We start from the raw sequence: 16,723 nt of genomic DNA, 5'->3' as shown, positions 1-16,723 counted from the left end.
CTTACTTCTGGCGACTGGACTTTGAATTCCTTTCAGAGGATTCAAAGAATAATTGAGCAGAAAACAGAATTTCCATTCCTTGAGTGAGTTCTTGAATGAGAAGCTAAGGAGAAAATACCATCATCTGCAGGTCCTGAGAGATAGGACTGACCTCCATTCAGCCTTTGAAGTACAGACTTGTAACACTCTCAGCTCCAGAAAATGATTCAGAGATGTGAATCCTGAGAAGATTCTTTACATTCTCTACAACCACAGAGGAAGGTTTTTAACTCCCTGGAAAATGGCAGGATTGATGATACGTAAATGGAATCTTAGTGTTGTTTGTTAGCTACCTTTGCTAGTTCCTTGGTCTGCACACTGTCATTACTGAATATAATCGTATATAGAATTTATCTTTTGACATTTAAAGACAGCATTGTCTCAAGTCCTCTTTAACTGCATTGACTGCTGTTAAAGTCTAGAGGTACATGTGCTTAGAAGTACCTATGTGTTCATTCTACCAGGAATTCCTAACAGTAGGTCAGTAACACTGGCCACAACACGCTTTCCAAAACCATCTAGAAAACTTAAGATCTGAGACAAAATATCAAAAGCTACAGCTATAATGTTTAAATGGAAGGGGGCAGAGAGGGGAGAGAACTTGAAAGCGTCGCTAATGTCTTAGGGTCCTGGGACAGCTGGGATCTGTTAAATTAAAAATCCCGGAAATTCTAAGCATACTACGTTATGTTCTACACTTCATTGTTCTGACTCCAATTAACAGGATTCTGCAGATCATCCTTTATGATGACCTGCTCCTTCTTGTTACTGGAAATTCTTCATTCCCTGGGTCATCTATGTATTTCACTTTGTTCTCCTCTGTTTTAATATATTAAAAACAATTGGTCCCAAGGCCATTCCTGAAAAAGTGCCACTAACAACTTCTCTGTCCGGATAAGTATCCTTATAATATTATTGGTTGTAGTCTTCCTTTTGCTGAGCTCCTGACCACCTTAGAATCTCCTGCACTCATCCTATCATCTCTGTTCTATTCAGTTTCTACCATGCACTGTACCAATCTACTTACATTAAAGTAACGTATGTAAGTCCACTCTATTAGTTTTAAGAAATCAGTTATCATAAAAAATGATACTACCCTCGCATAATCTTCCTATGATAAAAATATGTTGTGATTTATTTTTCTTACCCTTTGCCTCCCTGTTTATTCTTTCTTTCAAGGCTTTGCTATTCCTTAATTCATAAAATGCTATAGATGTTACTTATATGCAGCATATGGTGACCTCTGAGTGGTGTCAGATACCTTAATATATATTTAATTCAGGTTAAAAAAGGTCATACCTTCTGCTTTAAGGTAATAGTTTAGGTTTCAGAATGTTCCAATAATCTGTAAGTATGTCTTGGAAATGCATTGGAAAATAACTGTATATTTCTGGGACCTGGAATTAGACTTATGATCTCAGTTTTAGGTTATTTGGTGCAAGTCCTAAGCCACAAGATTTGGAGAGATTAAATGTCTAGTTGATATGTTCTACCTTTCTAACAAAGTTTTGACACAGGTCAATAGCTCAAACTGTTCCACTGATCTGCAGCAAGCTGGATTTTGTCAGCCACAATTTGGAACCCTTTCCCAAGTTACGATTAGAAAGTGATTAGAAAGTAATTTTCAGGTACACTATTAGTCTCATGCCAATCACTAGGAACAAGCAGGCTTAGAATATGCCAGAGGCAAATAACAATTAAGAAAAGGGTGGGAACAAGGAATGCCATTAAAATTATTAGGTCAGATCTCTCAAAGGCATGTTCGCATTCAGATAAAAGGCATTATATTTAACTATGTAGGCTGCTTCTCACCTACAAATTACCCTTACTTTGTAGCTGTGTGTGTACAGACCCTTCCTAGGATAAGGTTCTGTTTCTCTACTTTCTCCCCATCCTATTTCATAATCCTATGACTTTCCCATCATCTTAAGATCTCTCAATATTTACCAGAACCCAAAGAATCATGATGCATCTCCTACTTCAGTAGTGAACAAAATTTACTGAATTCCTACTGTAACCCTGATAACTTCCCCTTATTTCATTTCCATCATATTGCCACTATTTTCTCAAATAACAAAGGAAATTCACCACAAAAAAACTCTTTCCTCACAAGAACAGATGCCTAGATCTGCTTCATACTACACTCTTGGACATGAACAAACTTCTCAAAACCAAGATATATAAAGTTATCATATTGTTTTTCACACTACCACTATGCAAAACCTTCACTCTGATCTTTGAGTGAAGCCTCCTTGAAAGTTAAGTTCCCACTTTTCCAGAGAACATAAAGACAGCAGAGAAAGCTACAGAATACACTGCAGTGCAAAACTGTCACCCTTTTGATTTAGACAGAATATCAGTTAACTCACATCCAACAAACCTGTGTTAACCAGGAGCGCAATATCACAATATACCTCATATGGTCTTAACTGTGGGCTGACACCAAAAGGGCTTTCCCCCACACTCCCGGTAAATATATTCCTTGCCACATTTCTAGCAGTCTGTAGCCATGCAGTCAGAGTAGCCCTGCATATAGAAGACATGCATACAGATCAGCTGATTCACTACACAGTGGAGTGACTACTAAGATCACGTGCAACCTGCATGGGGAGAAGAGGACTACCCTTTTCATCAGATGCCTTCAGTTAGAGGGGAGTAATCAAGACACAAAACTGCACCACAAGCCAAACTACATGCAGCTCAATTTGCCTACTCCAGACAAACAAACAAAGACTGGCCAGATGTTAATAACTTCCATCCTCATTCCTTTGGGAGACTGCTTGCCTGAGCTGTATGTTACAGAGTAATACACATCACCAGTTCATTCGAGATCCCCAGCAGAGATAATCAGAGGATTAATGGTCTTGTATGAATTACAGCACAGATGCATGCTTTGGAGAGGACAGAATATGTGAAATGGTATTAGAGTAGCGTGAATCCTCTTCTAGGACCCTTTCTTCCTTCTCTGTGAAGTAGATTAATATCATGAAAAGAAGGGAGCATTGTGACTGTGCAACACTACCAATGTCATTTCTAGATTTGAAGACCAGGAACGGTGATTGTGTTGTCTTTTTCTTAAACCTTTTTCTTAGGGAAAAGGTGTGTCTGACCCTGCAAAGGTTCCACTCTCCGATGGCACAAGAGATCCTGCAACCCAATGAATCTCAATCCTGAATCATCACAAAACCATCTAAAAGCAAGAACAAGGACAGAGGTACAATGGTATAGATTTAGGTTGGACACAGCCAGCACTGTATAGCTATAAGCAGAGTTCTTACGAAAATATTAGTTTGTTTATTGTTGTTGGGTTTTTTTAATTTCCCCAATAAATAAATGTATCCTTTGCCAGGAACAGACAATAGCACTAAACAAAACATGCATACATGACTCTCCTGAGCTATTTTTCCTTGCTTTAATCATTTAGAATGAGAGAGCGAGCAGAATATGGGTTTTTTTAATTCCACTTAAGTCCTGGCCCCATTCCTGCACATGCTTAACTTCAAGAAATTTAACAACTGTGTTATGATCTTGGCTCCAGTGATTGCAGATTACTTGTCAAAGGGAACGAGTTCTCTTAGATTTACATACTCTTCCTGGATGGTTCCACTATTTGAAATTCCATGACTTTTCCAGGATTTTATTTTAATCTCTCAGCAATCAAGAGCTTGAATTTTTATAAATTGCAACAGAAATAGTTATTTCAGTGAAGTGAGTTTATTCTCTTCTGATTTGGACAATATGGTATTTTCCTACTACTCATCTGTGACAGCTGTGCTCACTTTTTAAATTTATCACTGCACTACTGATTTTAATTTGAAAATATCCTGCAATTGCCTGTTGAATGGAAGAAAATTAGATCCCCAATCAAAAATACTCTATCTATGTGGACGGGGGGGAATGCTTTCAAGTTAAATCACTGTTAAGAATCATATTTCATCCTCATATTATCATTTTTGAAAAAACAAGCACCAAAGGATAACAAAACCCAAAACAGAACTAGGACAGCGCTGTGGGATAAGCAATAAAACATCAATGTGCAATTCTAACATCCGTTACAAGTAGTGTCTTGGAACACTTTGACATTTCAATACAGTCTAAATATAATCTATTCTGTCTGAGCCTGAATTATTCTTCATTCCAGATGTAGTGATGATCTTTATTTCAGACCCATTTAGGAAATTCTTAACTATATGGAATTTCTCAGCTACAAGTTATTAGAGGTTTTCTGGCTTAGGTGATTCTATCCTTTTTTCTTGTGTTGTAAATGCCAACTATTACATATGCACATAAACACAAAAGAATGGTAAGCAGTTTTCTAAAAATATCTTAAGCTTGATTTGTTTTTGTTCAAGACAACTAAAGTTTGACAATGACTTGTTCAGTTCCTGGGAATCCTGGGGCTGATATTTGAGTGTGAATCTTCAGTGCAAGATAATACAACTATAATTCTGTTTTCCCTTAGAATACCATTTTATAGCTTTAATTCTTTGCCAAGTGATGTTCTAACTTCTTTTTATTTTTCTGAAACTTTTAGAGATTTCTTAGAAAATAAAAAAAGGAGAAATTATTGGATAAAATACTATGGCCTTAAGAAAAAAAAAAAAAGACAAAGTTTCCTAGTATGACACTTACATTAAAGCTCAAAAAGACACTTGTGCATGCTCTTAAGAAAATTCCAGGAAGTGGTCTGTATTTTATATGCCTAAATATCCACCTTTCAGATTCTAAACTTTCTTACTGAAATTAAGGTCTTGATCATTTTCTTTTAAAATGATTGCTCTGATTCCTCCTTCTTAAACCACTTAGAAATAAACCAGCGAAGATATAATTTCTCATTTATATGAATGGAATCCAAATGGTATTAGAAGCCTCTTTCATAGGCTACCTTTCTGTGAAGATGTTAATGTATCAGCTTGAATTATAGGAGAGCATAATTACGAGAAAGAATTCATTCTTCTTCACAAACTCAAGAGACCTTAGCAAGTTGTTCCTAAGATATTGCCCTAGAAATCAGCCAAGAATCAGGAGTGGGATGATATAAGGTAAGATCTCAGATACATCTGTGCCTGCACCTCTGCCCACAGGACATTTTAGAAACAATAAAGAGGATAAAATCTCCATATTTCTGTTTATGGAAATCACTGGAACTGTTTCTGAGAAAAGAATCGTGGACCTTTTTGAGATCAGGAACCTAAAGTACCTTGCAAATGAAAAAAAAGCAAGCTCAAAAAAACCTCATTTCTTCATAGTGTATATAGCTGGATTAAATATGGAGTTTGTTTCACTAGCATTTTTGCAGTAGTAGTTCACAAGTTTTGAAAATTTTGGTGAAATTTTGATTTTTTTTAAACTAATGAAATAAAAGTTAAGAAATCTCTGTTTGATACAATATATATTTTGACAAATGCTTGAAGAATTTCTAAGACCAGATCAAAATATCTCAAGCATCCTCCAAACACAAGAAGTGACTACTTCAGCAACAATGAATAAAATGACAACTTTTATCTCAAAAACTTCAGGCTGTTCATCTCCAAAGAAGTTCTAACAACTTATTTACAGTTTGCTACATAAATATTAATGAATATTCAGTCAGAAACCTGAGTGGGCAGCAGTTTCCTGTTTATCTTGTTCTGATTATAGCGGTCTGTGTTAGGGGAGATGGTTCCTCCCCTGAAAGCAGCTGAGCACGTGGAGTTGGGAAACTTCTGGGTGAAACCATGAAAGGAAACATATGCCAAGAAGGTATCTTGTAGTTTTCTTTGGAGACAAAAATATGAACCAGTAAAAGGGATCTGAAAGGCTTTCATAGAAAGAAAGAATTAAAGCAGAAAAAAAATATGGATAGAATAGGAAGACATTGCAGCTTGAAAAAAATAAGAAATATTGGGGAGAAAAGATTTGAGAAGTCCTAATGGTTAAACATTGACATTTATAATGTCTCAGTTTTCCTGCTCTCACTCTCTTCTTTCCGTGCCTTTTCTCCATATTTTTCTTTGATCGCCTTCTGTGTTTCACATCTCTTATATTTTGTTTGCTTTTCTACTTTCTCCTACTCTTCACACTGAAGGCACAGGGACCTTTGTAGGATGAAATCACTGGGTACTGTTTGGAGCTTCCAGTTTCAACATTGCTGGTAAATTCAATGCTTCCATGCTCCTTGGAGAAAAAGGTTTTCTTTTGCTGCCCTAAAACCTCTTGGCAACTGTGATGGAGACTAGCAGTGTCTGCTTGTCCACCTTTCCTCGTAAGCCAATCCTGAAAAGTCAAACAGTGCAATCAAATCTTGAAATCTGTACAATTTATACGTACTGCCATTTATACAGAACAACTGGTGTCTCAAGCTTGGTTTGTGGTTAAAATTTGAAAGATCACCTGATCTCTCTTTTGTTTTCCCTGCCTAATCCCTCTCAATCCCTCAGTAAGTCTCTCACAGTAACTACTTTTTCAACAGATTCTTATCAGAACTGACCGCTAACTCAGATCCTAGTTTACAGGCTCTGTAGTGAGTGAGCAAGTCTACAATAACTAAACTCCTAGAGTAACAAGACTTCTATTCTGTTTTCTTTACAGGAACAGACATATGCTGCTTTGAGAAGGCTTGTTTACTAACTGCTTCTCTTCAAGGCATTTTTCTCTTTTCCAATATTACATTTTCTGGGATGATTATTTATAGGTGGTAAATGTTTTCAATTTAGGTAAAATGGACCCTGAACACCCATCAGTCCTTGAAGTAGATGTCACTGCACAAAATGTAGAACAACCTTAAGAAATCTTAAGAATGTTAATTATATCAGGAAAAAATTACAATTTTGTCCACATAAAAGGGATTTTTGTTTTTAGTTTTTGGCACTTTTGGTACTTTTAGGTCATTAAGGTCGATGATGATGGTGATGCAGTCACAAGAGAAAAATTTATTTTATTTTTCATATTGTTAATTTGTTTCATTGGCTCTACTGAGCGCTTCTCATTTCTTTCCTCTTTTTGAAATGCCACCTACACTGATTAAATTGCATTAGGAGTTCTCAATATTTCCAGGAAGAAGTAGAAAAACTGTATAAAGAGATAACTATTAAGAAGTATAGAAAAACAAAGTCACTTGAGAAAATCAGAATTTAACTTGTTTTAATAACAATCCCAAATATGATACTCAGTGAGAGGGAAATATATATTAAAATAAAAAATCTGGTAATACCATAAATACCCTAGCAAATGGGAAGACAGAATTCATTTTTACTGCTTTTTGCCATGACAAAGAACTAAAAGAAGTAACTGATGAATTTCTAGAAATGTTCTATCATGAAGCAAGGAAGCAAGAGTTCTTCTTAGTATAACCAGTGCAATCTCTTAGTATAACCAGTGCAATCAAGTGTCAAATTTCAGTTTGAAATACGCTATGAACCAAAAACCGTACATCCATAAAATGGGTAATATGCATGAAAGAAGAGCAAAATACTTAAGGAAGTTAGTAAGATAAACTGGAATTACTGACTAGCAAATACAGCATTACCTGAAAACTAGTACATGAGTACATTTCGAACTTTTAACAGCTATCTTCTGAAGCCTGTACAACTTCTCCAGTACTGGTAGCTTCCAACACTATTGAGTTATTGATAGCTAAGTCCTTCTCATGACTCTTCACACTAAACATGAAATAGAACAAACGCAGACCACAAGAACATCACTTCAGCCTTTGCCTAATTCAAAATATGATCTCTAATGGGTAGTGCTAGACAGTAGCCAAGTTGGAGGCACCTAATACTGCAGAATCTCCAGTCACCTGGAAGCTTACCTGGGAACTAGAACCAGGACCCAGGCAAGACTTTTTGCAGAATTTTGTGAGCGACAGCTTTATTTCCTCAAGGATGACAAATGTTAAAGCTAGCCTTGCTTTGAACAGGGAGTTGGATCAGGTAACCTCCTGAGGTCTCTTCAAACCTAATTTTTTCTATGATTCTATGCCATAGCAAACACTTAAAGTCAAAAACCCTGAAAATATGTTGTAACCTCATTTATAAACCTTTGCAACAGAATTGTTAACTTTTGAAACAGAAACTTCTCCCAGAGGATGAGAACAGGCCAGCAATCCAAAAAATCTAGGCCACAGAAGGACGATGGGTATGAACTTGCCCTAGTTAAGTAACAGAACTGATGAACTTCGTATACCATTACCCTTCTACCAAGTGTACTTACACAACTTTGATATTACTCCAATGGAAGAGTTGTGCAAACAGACATAAAGAACTTACACAGAACACTGATAGTCTTTGTTGTTGACATAAAGACCATAAAACTCAAGTCACTTGAAGAAACATGGCCTTTAGGATCTGACCGATGCCATGAAAAGCAGCCTCATGTCATGCCAATCGTATGAGATATGCAGAGATTGCCAATGTGCTTCAAGAACTGAAAATGTACTCCATAAACTTCTCCTTTCTCTCTGCCTGCCCCTTGTCTAACTATCTGACCTGGTAAATAAGGAAGATGTAACACATGTTTAAAAGAGGAGTTTTTCCACTAAGTAAAAAGAATCAGGGGTGATAAAGCAAGGTCTCCGCAGGAAGGGTTCCCAAAGGAAACAGCTGTAACAGAAGAAAGAGATGCTCAGTAATTTTGACCTCCAGAGATAAGCTAAGAGTTAGACTTAAAAATCTAAGCAATTGAGATGACTCCCTCATTATAAAAAAAGGTAAGACAACAAACAGCTTTATGACTTTCAGAGCCAGTTGACAGAGTGTGGACAAGTTAGGTGAACTTCATTCTTCATGATATAAGATCATAGCACAAATTGCAAGAGACAGGAGACAGTGATCAAACTAAACACAAAAAAAAGTAATTTGGAAATAATGTCAGCCACAGAACCTGGAACTATATAGCTGCTGATGAGAGGCACTTTGCGTTCCTGATGACTACACTAAAGGGATGTGAAGTCTCTTTCACACAGGAAAGGGATGTGATCTCTTTCTTATATAACATGAACAAGAACGCAGTCTCTGTCCCCCCATATGTTTAGGTGGAAGGGCAGCTGGAGGAAATTCAGACAGATATGCAGTGTTTTAGATAAAAGAAGAAAATGAGATTTGTCAAACTGATACACTCTTTGCCAGAAACAGAAAAAATAAGGAGAGCGCAGGAAATTACATAGAGAACAAATTGCTGCTGAAAGTAAAACCTCCTGAGTTACTACATAGGCCCATTGATTTCTGCTTATTTTATACAAGAGTAAAGAGATGCCATTCAGTTATTATTTCCTGCTTGGTGGCATTTAATAGAAAAGAAGAATCGCAGCCTAAACTTTTGGGGATTTTACACCAAAGATAAAAGTTTAAGATGTTATTCAACTGAGTATTTTGTCACTTTCAAAAAATGTTAGGAAAACAAATATAGTTTAGACTATACTTAGAAGGCCAGTTTTGCCTGATGTTCCTTTAAAGGAAAAACTGATATTTCAAAGAGCACATACAGATCTTTGACAGGGCCCTGAAGGCACTAATAGGCCCTAAATGACCCTGAGACCTCCACCAACACTCTCTGTCCCTATGCCCAGGAGCCCTTTTTAAGCTCAGCCCAGGGCCTCCAGTCCCTGCCTGAGCTATATTGGAGGAGTCCTGGTCTCCAGCTCAGCCACAGCTGTTCCCCTGCCCGGACATGGACCTGGTAGATCTGGATCCTGACCTGCAAACTGATTTCCTGTCTGGACCTTGGACCTGCCTTGTCACAATGGACCTGCCTGACAATCACTCAACCTGCTCCTAACCTGCAGACTTACTTCCCAGATGGACCTCAGACCTTCCTCATCACCACGAACTTACCTAATTATCTAGACCCCTGGTTGAAGGAGGACATGATGTCTGGGTCTGTTCTGCTTGCCTCGCACAGGTACAGTGGGACTAGGTCCTGGCTGGCACAGCTCCTGCCCTGCCCTTGACTCCCAGATCCCCAACCCTTTGGAAGCATCTGGCCCTCGCTGCTCCCTGACCACCTATTAATTATTTCCTGCAGTTTTTCCTGTAATTTCATTGTCTGCACTGGAACATGAAGGAAAAGGAGAAACTCTGCATGAAGTTAACAAGGAAGGGTTGAGCCCTAATCATTTCAAAGACTAGGGGCTTAACATGCTCTCCAAGTCACCTGAATTCAAGTGAAGAGTTAACTGGATCTTTCATTACCTGTCCCAGAGGAAGACTGAGAATACCTATATCATGTTTGTTTAGACTTTTCCTAAAGAAGCTTCATGATGGAGGTTCAACAACCTACCCAGTCTATCCCACTGTTCTGGTTTTCCTACTACTAAAAAGAAATCCCTGATGTGTAACCTGAATTTTCCTTCCTGCAGTTTGTCTGTTATTTTTGTACAATGCATCATAAGCATGGAAAACTTCTTATCCCCTTTGTCTTTGAAGCTATGTCTACATATTTGAAAAGTGTTACCATATTTTCTCTCAGACATCTCACTGAGGTAATCCAATTCTTCCAGTCTTTCTCATAAGATACCTTTCTAGATTTTCATAACTCTTTTATAGACCTCCCTCATCCACATCCTTCTTGAAATCCAAACTAAACACAGTGTTCTAACTTACGTCTAACTAGCGCTCAGAGATGATGGTTTATTTTGTCTTAAGTGGGGAAATTAGAGCTATCTTCAACACTAGGTGGGGAAATAGGAGCTATTTGCTTCTTTCCTACTTTTTATAGTAGCCTGGCATTCTTAGCTCTCACCCAATATGTGATCCATTGTAGTGCTTCCTGTATCTTTCTCTGGAGATTACTGCCTAGATAGCCATTCTTCATTAATACAGTTGTTTATCTAAATCTAGTATTTTGCACTTATTCATTTATATACTATTTATTTTTAAATCTTTCTTTACTTATCAAGATCATTCTGAAACTTAATCCTGTTCTATGCAAAGTGCTTGCACCTTTTTCCAAGTAGGCATCATCTGCAGATTTAATAAATGCTTTCTCTATTTTGCTATCTAGATTGCTTATGAGTACAGAGTCATACCAGAAGCAGAAATCCACTTGATAGAACCTTATCTTTCTTGTTTGACAATGAACCACCAATAACCACTTCTTGAAATTATTATTCCAAGCCAGAGAAGGATAAAGCATATAATGCTTTTTTGTTAGTTTTTGTTTCAGCATTCATCTAAAAAAGTCGACTTTTATTTGATGGGTAACATGATTAACAGTGGTAGAAAGCATATGGGTTAGAGACTGATCTTACAGTATCTTTCTCAAGAACAGTTCGCCTAGAGTCTTCTTCTGGAACGCCTTTGACATTTTATAAGACATAAAATATTGCATTCATCCCTTACCCATCTCCTTGAGACCTATTATCTTGTCATAGAAGGAAATTATTATTAATATTGCTTTACATGATTTATTCTTGACAAATCCATTTTGGCCATTGTTTAGCACCTTGTTCTCTTCAGGATGATGCCAAATAGATCATCTGTTCAAGCATCTTTCCAGGAATTGAATTTAGGTGACTGGTCCATAATTACTGAGGTCTTTGTTTTCTTTTTGGAAAGACAGATGCAGAGATTTTTTTCCCTTCCCCTGCAATATTCTACCTGCTCTCCTTGAAATCTCAAAGTCTGTAAGTGAAGATTCTTAGATTTCTTAAGTACTCCATACAATTTGAAAATATCTAACTCATCTAAGCAGACACTAACCTGTTCTTACCCCTCTTCACTAGTGTTAATTACATTAGTCTTTAGACTAGTCAGCCTTTTCTAATGAATGCTGAGGAAGGAGAAAAATAACAACTGTGAAACAGTATTTTTTTTCATTGGCATCCTATATTAGGTCTGCCTCCTTGTCACTTAATGGACCAACTCTTTCCTTTGTCTTCCCAATTACTTACAGGCTATTTTCTCTTTATTCCTGTGTTTCTAATAGCATGTTTAAGACACTCAGTCCATAGTTTCTATCAATTTCTGTGACTAAAATGTTGCTCAAGGTAAAACACAGAGGTTTGGAGGGTAGATAATACTTGCTTTTACCAGTCCTGGAGGCTGCAGTCATTTCTACCTCAGTAAGTTCCTCCACCATACAACTTTTCAGCCATAGATTTAGCAGATTTTGTCTCAATATAGAAATGTTCAGACTGATGCTTATAATAAATAATAAAAAGCATGAAAGAAAGGTAAAGATGAAATGAGATTTAATTTCTCCCTTATCTTAACCAATGACAAGACACAAGCCGCCTTCAAATTCATACACTTCTGCAAGTGAAAGGTCTAAAGGATCCCTTGCTACAAAAAAAGTAATTTTTGTAACTTTTGAACTTGGATGCAATTATCTTAGTGTAAAAATACAGTCAAGACAAAGCATTAGTATTTTTTACCATAGCTAGTCTAATAAGGGAATTAAGTTTACTGAATGCAACAAATGTGACCTAGTAAGACAAAACCAAGCAAAACTGAAACAGTGGGTCTGTCTCTTTTTACTAAATTGCTATTAATGGAGGAAATGGCTCCTTGGAAGTCTGATTTAGAAGCTCCCTTTTTGTACTGGAAATTATTCAAGTCTTACCTCAGAGAACCTTTGTACATCCTGGGTTAAAGTTCCTACTCTCTTCCACTGATAATATTTGAGTAACTTCAAAATTGCTGGATTCACTGCATTGTCAGATGGCACTGTCCGGAAGAAATAAGGATATTTTTTCTTATCTGCCAACTCTGGGGTTGTTGCTGCAAATGAAAGCTGAAAAAAAAAAACAACAACAAAGAAGTGAAAGTCATCATGAGTCATCTAGTAGCTAGCTGAAGAAAAACTTCATTCTTCTCAGTGCAACTAGGCAAAATTCAAAAATTGTTGACATCTGGAGAATTTTCATCATCATATAATTTGGAAGTCTTACTAGAATGATTTACTCACAGAAAGAAAAGATTTCAATATTTTTAGATGGAATCTTTAAATACCTTAGCTCTACAAACCACCTGCTACAAAGTTAAACCAGGGAATCATTAAAATTAATGGTGTAAAATCCTCTGTTTGAGATCATCCCACTTACATATTGCCCAGGGCGAGAATCTCTAAGGGAATAAATCTCTATGATAAATTCCCTGTCAACTTCCCTCTACACTGTCTCAATAAAAATTGAGAATAGATTCAAGGGCCTATTCTCAAAACCTTTATTTCTATGAAGTATGGGCTGAATATTTGTAGCACCTCTTCAGGTAATCTTCCGGTAGTAGAACAGCTTTAGGTGCCTTAAATGGAGAGAATGGTTATGGCAGCCAAGACTAGACCTCAGAAGCTTACTTCGTTCCCAGTTTCCTTCACTGGAGCAGCTCCCAGTCATCTGTGTTGTCAATGTGGCTAATTCTACACATGCAAAAACACCAAAACTGGTACACAGGTTAAGAGTGCTTGTAATGAAAGAAAAGACAAAACCTTTAAATGCAATAAATCAGAAAACTTCATTGAATTCTTCTGTACAAATTAAAGGTAGCATGTTTTTGTGAATGATTTTCAGGAAGTATTATGCAGAGTGTGCCTGCATATTCACTTTCTGAAAATGCTCCTATTCCTGAGATACTTTTTGTTATTTCCTGCTATATATTTAAAGATGCTGTGAATGTGCCTCTCAGCCTTCATCACTCACACATGGTTACTGAGGTTTTTTTAGAGTACTGATTTAATGCAAATTGGTTTAACTGTAAAAAAATAAACTCCCTAATACAGTTATGTTAAATCTTTCAAAGTTAATAGAGTCAAAAAGTGGAGGTGAGTTCAAACTTATATAAGTGCATACAATCATAATATTAAGTTTATACGTTTTTTCAGTCAAACATTCAGTATAATTGGGCCCAAAATCCTCTTTTGAATTTCACAATAGATAAGCCTAATCTAAAATAACAGATCTAAACATTTCTTCATGTTTATAAAATCTATATTTAGCCTAGCAGAGACAGGACTCATCCTCTACCTTATTTTAGACCCAAGAAGAACATATTGCATTATTATAACTTCCTAAGACTGAATATAATTTATTTTCCTAACTATAAAACCTGAAATCCAAACAGCTGAAAACATGAATAGCTGGACGGTTTACAGTCTAGCACTGAGAAAGAAAAGATTCCTTTTCTTTGCTAGTGAGCAACTAGAGAGGATTTTTAAGACTTCTTATTTTGCCATGTAAGTCTAATGTAAAACATTTTTAGCATAGCAATAGCTCTTTTGTTAGATTTTGTGAAGGAAGTACACTATTATATACTGTGATCTTGTAGCCTTGATTTTCCAAAATAGCGATGGTTGGTTAATTCAGCACTTTATAACATTTAGTAACCTGCTGTGAGCTAGTGAAGAACTAATTTCAAGGGAACAAGAATGAGGAGATGCCTAGTTATACCTACAAGACAACATTTCTGTTTAGTTGTCTAATGCTGAACATTGTGTATATACTGCATAATGAAAGCATAAATAAAGGCCTCCATCTATGACTGAAAGAGAGAGGAAATTTACTTTAGAAATCCAGCATGAAGAAGAATACCTCTCAGCAGCTTGGCTGCCTGCAGTCTGACAACTGCAAAGGATTTGCTTTTCAAGTCATTATGGTTTTATATTGAATACAATTTGATTGATCCTTAAGAAAAAGAATTCCTCAAGACTTTTGCTGTAAATAAATGAAGCGCAAGGCTGAAGTCACAGTAGTGAGAAGCAAAATATGCAAGGTCCGCCTAACTAAGACTCACACACAGAACACTATATTTTCTGAACAAAAGTACAGAATACCTCGGTAATTTGGAGCTACTCCACAGCCGTAAGATGGAAAGATCTGTGATATAGGCAAGATGGTCCAGATTCGTCCTTAGATGTTTTAGTGACTTGAAAAAAAAAGGTGCCTAAATTAGGATCTTAATTGCTCTTAATTCCCTTGAGAAACAATGATGGAAAACATACAATTCTAGAGTGATTCAAATATTCCTGCTCTTCATTGGCTAAAGAAAGATGAAGATTCATAACTTAGATGGCTGAGCCATGTAAAGTGAGGTGAGATGAATCCAGGTTTATGTGTAACAATGCTAACATCTGAGTTACAAAAGGTCATTCCTTTTCATTTTCTTTTTGAAGGCAGGTTTTATTAAAACATAAAATGCTTTTGTGCTTCATGCTCAAAAACATTTTAGAATGAAAGATATGTGCAGAGGCCTTTCTTTCAAGCCTCACATAATCAATGGTTCATCTTATTCTGTATCACTTTGCCACTCGTAAGGCACTCGTGAGATATGGATGAATAACCTGAAATAGTTATGCTAGTCCACTTTTTTTCTTTCTCAGAAAAGGTAAGTTAAATCATCCCTATAAGTATTTGGGGATATGCAGTAAATCCATCCCAGCAATCACCAGCACATAATATTCATCACTGAAAGAGACAGAGAGGTCAAAGGAAGAAGAATAAACACACTATGTTTTAAAAAGAAGCAAAGAAAAGATCATATTCATAAATAAACACATTGACACACTGTAGACTTACTGAAAAAGTGTGTGATAGAGCATGTTTATCTGGCAATATCAGCAAAATATTCATAATAAAAGCTTTAAATTAGCTGATGATTCAGTGACAAGTTCACAACATGGGCCATCCATATATGCATTGAGATGGCATGGCACTTGCTAACTGAACGTAAATCCTCTGTATTTGAGGGCTAATGTTTATTTGTTGGTGTTTTGAAACATGAGACGTATTGAAAGAAAAGCTTTTCCTAGTTTCTTCATTCTACAGGACTAAAAGCCATGGAGATCTGATTCCACTTATTTTGGGGAATTTCTTTTTATAACTTTTAGTCAAAAATCTGGATGAATGGCAATCCTACTACTGCTCATATAACTTTTTGCAAATCAGAAAGATAGCATTTTTCACATTACTGAATTTCCACAGCATATTCATGCATTGCTAAAATTTTTTAGTTACAGGTGTTACAAAGCTGCCTCCCCTACACAGAGGAAGAGTGGGACAGAAAAATCTCATAAGCAAGGTTATAACTCATCAATAAATGTCTGTGGGGTGTATGATGTCATTATTTCACAGAAAATTAATTTACCTAGGCTGCTAAAGGTGATGGCCAACAGGCAAACTTCAAGGAGGGATGAAAGACAGAAGAAAAGCTTTTTCAAATTGCTATAAAATGTAGGACACACTGGATATATACCAAGTTAATATACCACAATCGTGTGCACGCACAAGCAGGCTCTGTCCATATGTGTATGCAGAAACAGAGAGAGAAAGAGCATATACGAGCTTATATATATCGGCTTGAATATTGTCAATAAAACTGATGCTACTTCTCAGGTCAGCCTTGGGAAATCTTTCTTTAGGAAATGTGCATGTTATTGCATGCCTGGCTGTCTATGAGCAACTGCTTGTGAACTTAAAATGAGTTTAAGTTAGGAAACATATGTAAGCTATGACTCAGATGGAGATTTCAGAGGTGAGACAGAGTTTAAAAGTTTCAGAAGGAAAGTAAGATATTGCTTAGCATTTATATAAGAATATTAACTATAGTATAGTACAAAATGAGAACTAAAGAGACTAAGATATTCAAACAGTGTTTATTTCTTCATAAAAGACATGATTTTGTAAATATTCTGCTACCTTAACATCTCAGTTATGTCTGCACAAATTCTCAAGTGAAAGACTTTATTTAACAGAAAAAAATGCACTATTTCTGACTTT

The 16,723-nt window shown here is 36.4% G+C and overlaps 1 protein-coding gene across 4 annotated transcripts in view; it reads right to left on the bottom strand.

Moving 5' to 3' along the window:
* The window catches only part of GABBR2 (gamma-aminobutyric acid type B receptor subunit 2), a 478,089-nt gene that overhangs the window by 273,631 nt on the left and 187,735 nt on the right, over positions 1 to 16,723 (bottom strand). For all 4 annotated transcript variants that reach the window (XM_068936292.1, XM_068936293.1, XM_068936294.1 and 1 more), the window contains one exon: positions 12,577 to 12,747. In XM_068936292.1, the coding sequence (XP_068792393.1) occupies positions 12,577 to 12,747 (171 nt within the window). The remainder of the gene's footprint in view (positions 1 to 12,576; positions 12,748 to 16,723) is intronic.

Source organism: Struthio camelus, chromosome 2 (assembly GCF_040807025.1).
Source record: "Struthio camelus isolate bStrCam1 chromosome 2, bStrCam1.hap1, whole genome shotgun sequence".
NCBI classification, from domain to species: Eukaryota; Metazoa; Chordata; class Aves; order Struthioniformes; family Struthionidae; genus Struthio; species Struthio camelus.
The sequence above is the reverse complement of the archived record's forward strand: the minus strand, read 5'-3'. Positions and strand labels throughout refer to the sequence as shown.